Raw genomic sequence first — 1,288 nt, 5'->3', positions numbered from 1 at the left:
ATATATAATAATATTATATGTTTTATAATAATAATAATAATACTACATATATATATATATATATATATATATATATATATATATATAGCACTTTCATGCATATTTGTGTATTACATCTTGTCATTTAACACACACTTTCACTCATTAAAAAAGGTAGAGGCAGAATGGAAGAAAGCATATTTATTAAAAGGGGCATGTGTGAAAAAAATTTGAGAAATGCTGGCATAAGAGAAAGCAGTTTGATGCACTGCATAGCTGTACTATTAGAAAATGATTAATTTTCTGATTAGGCCTGTGCCATTCAAATTTCAATGAACATGACAGTATCTTAATTTAATATTAAAATATATATACAACTACAAGTTAATTTGCATTTGTAGAAGAAATCTTTTTAATAAAAGTAAACTAATGTGGTTTCATAAGCCTTGATATGGTAATGTACTTGTTTACAACTAATACTAATAGAAGTTTTATATTACAATAAATTAAAAGAAAAATAAATGATGGATTTTCTTCTGTTAACTTAGTGTTATTGTTAAACACTGTTGAAGTTGAATGTAAAGTCGAAGTATTACCATATTTGCTCTTCACCCTTTGTGACCAATACTGTTAGTAACTAACAGTGCCTATGACATTCACGTTCATCTTCCATGTTGGTAATAAATGTGGTTTTACGTTAAAATAAGTCTAAGAAAAATAAGAGAATTAAAACTTACACCAATATGATATAACTGGATTTCTCTTGTCATGTTCAGATGCTATTTTAAGAAGCGGCTGAATCGATTTCAAAGCAGAAGGAACTGGTGGAAGAACTACAGACATTTCACTAATATATTTCTAGTAATTATTAAATTAATTTAATATACTCTAAAATTTAACGTATATGAACGTCCAACTATGGTAACAGGAAGAACATAAACAGTTTCACTAACACAAACACAACGAATCAGGCGATAAAATATTAAGTAGTAATATTTAATACCACTAATGTTATCTCGCAACTCATACGGTATAGTTATTGCCATCTAGTGGCAACTATTCTAAAGGTTTATTATAAAATTTCATTATATAAATATTTGCATTTATAAAAACAGAGATACAGGTGCTAATGCTAAATATAAACAGTTCAAAGCAGAACTTACTTATATTTATTTGTCTTTCAGAATCTGTAATGTGACAGAAAATCACAGACAAAGAAAAGAATGGTTTAGAATAGTGAAGATAGCTTGTTGTAATTAATTAACGTTAACTTCTGATCAGAGCAAGGCTTCGTTAGCTATCAACTTAG

At 27.4% G+C, this 1,288-nt stretch overlaps 1 protein-coding gene across 2 annotated transcripts in view; it reads right to left on the bottom strand.

The window, feature by feature from the left end:
- The window catches only part of LOC106471787 (vacuolar protein sorting-associated protein VTA1 homolog), a 24,487-nt gene extending 23,464 nt beyond the window's left edge, over window positions 1-1,023 (bottom strand). For both annotated transcript variants that reach the window (XM_013932412.1, XM_013932420.1), the window contains exon 1: window positions 717-1,023. In XM_013932412.1, the coding sequence (XP_013787866.1) occupies window positions 717-822 (106 nt within the window). In that variant the 5' untranslated portion in view covers window positions 823-1,023. The remainder of the gene's footprint in view (window positions 1-716) is intronic.
- Window positions 1,024-1,288: the final 265 nt, after the last annotated feature.

The sequence above is a fragment of the Limulus polyphemus genome, unplaced genomic scaffold (genome assembly GCF_000517525.1).
Source record: "Limulus polyphemus unplaced genomic scaffold, Limulus_polyphemus-2.1.2 Scaffold115, whole genome shotgun sequence".
NCBI lineage: Eukaryota > Metazoa > Arthropoda > Merostomata > Xiphosura > Limulidae > Limulus > Limulus polyphemus.
Note: the sequence above shows the minus strand (reverse complement) of the source record. Positions and strands in the feature narration are given on the sequence as shown.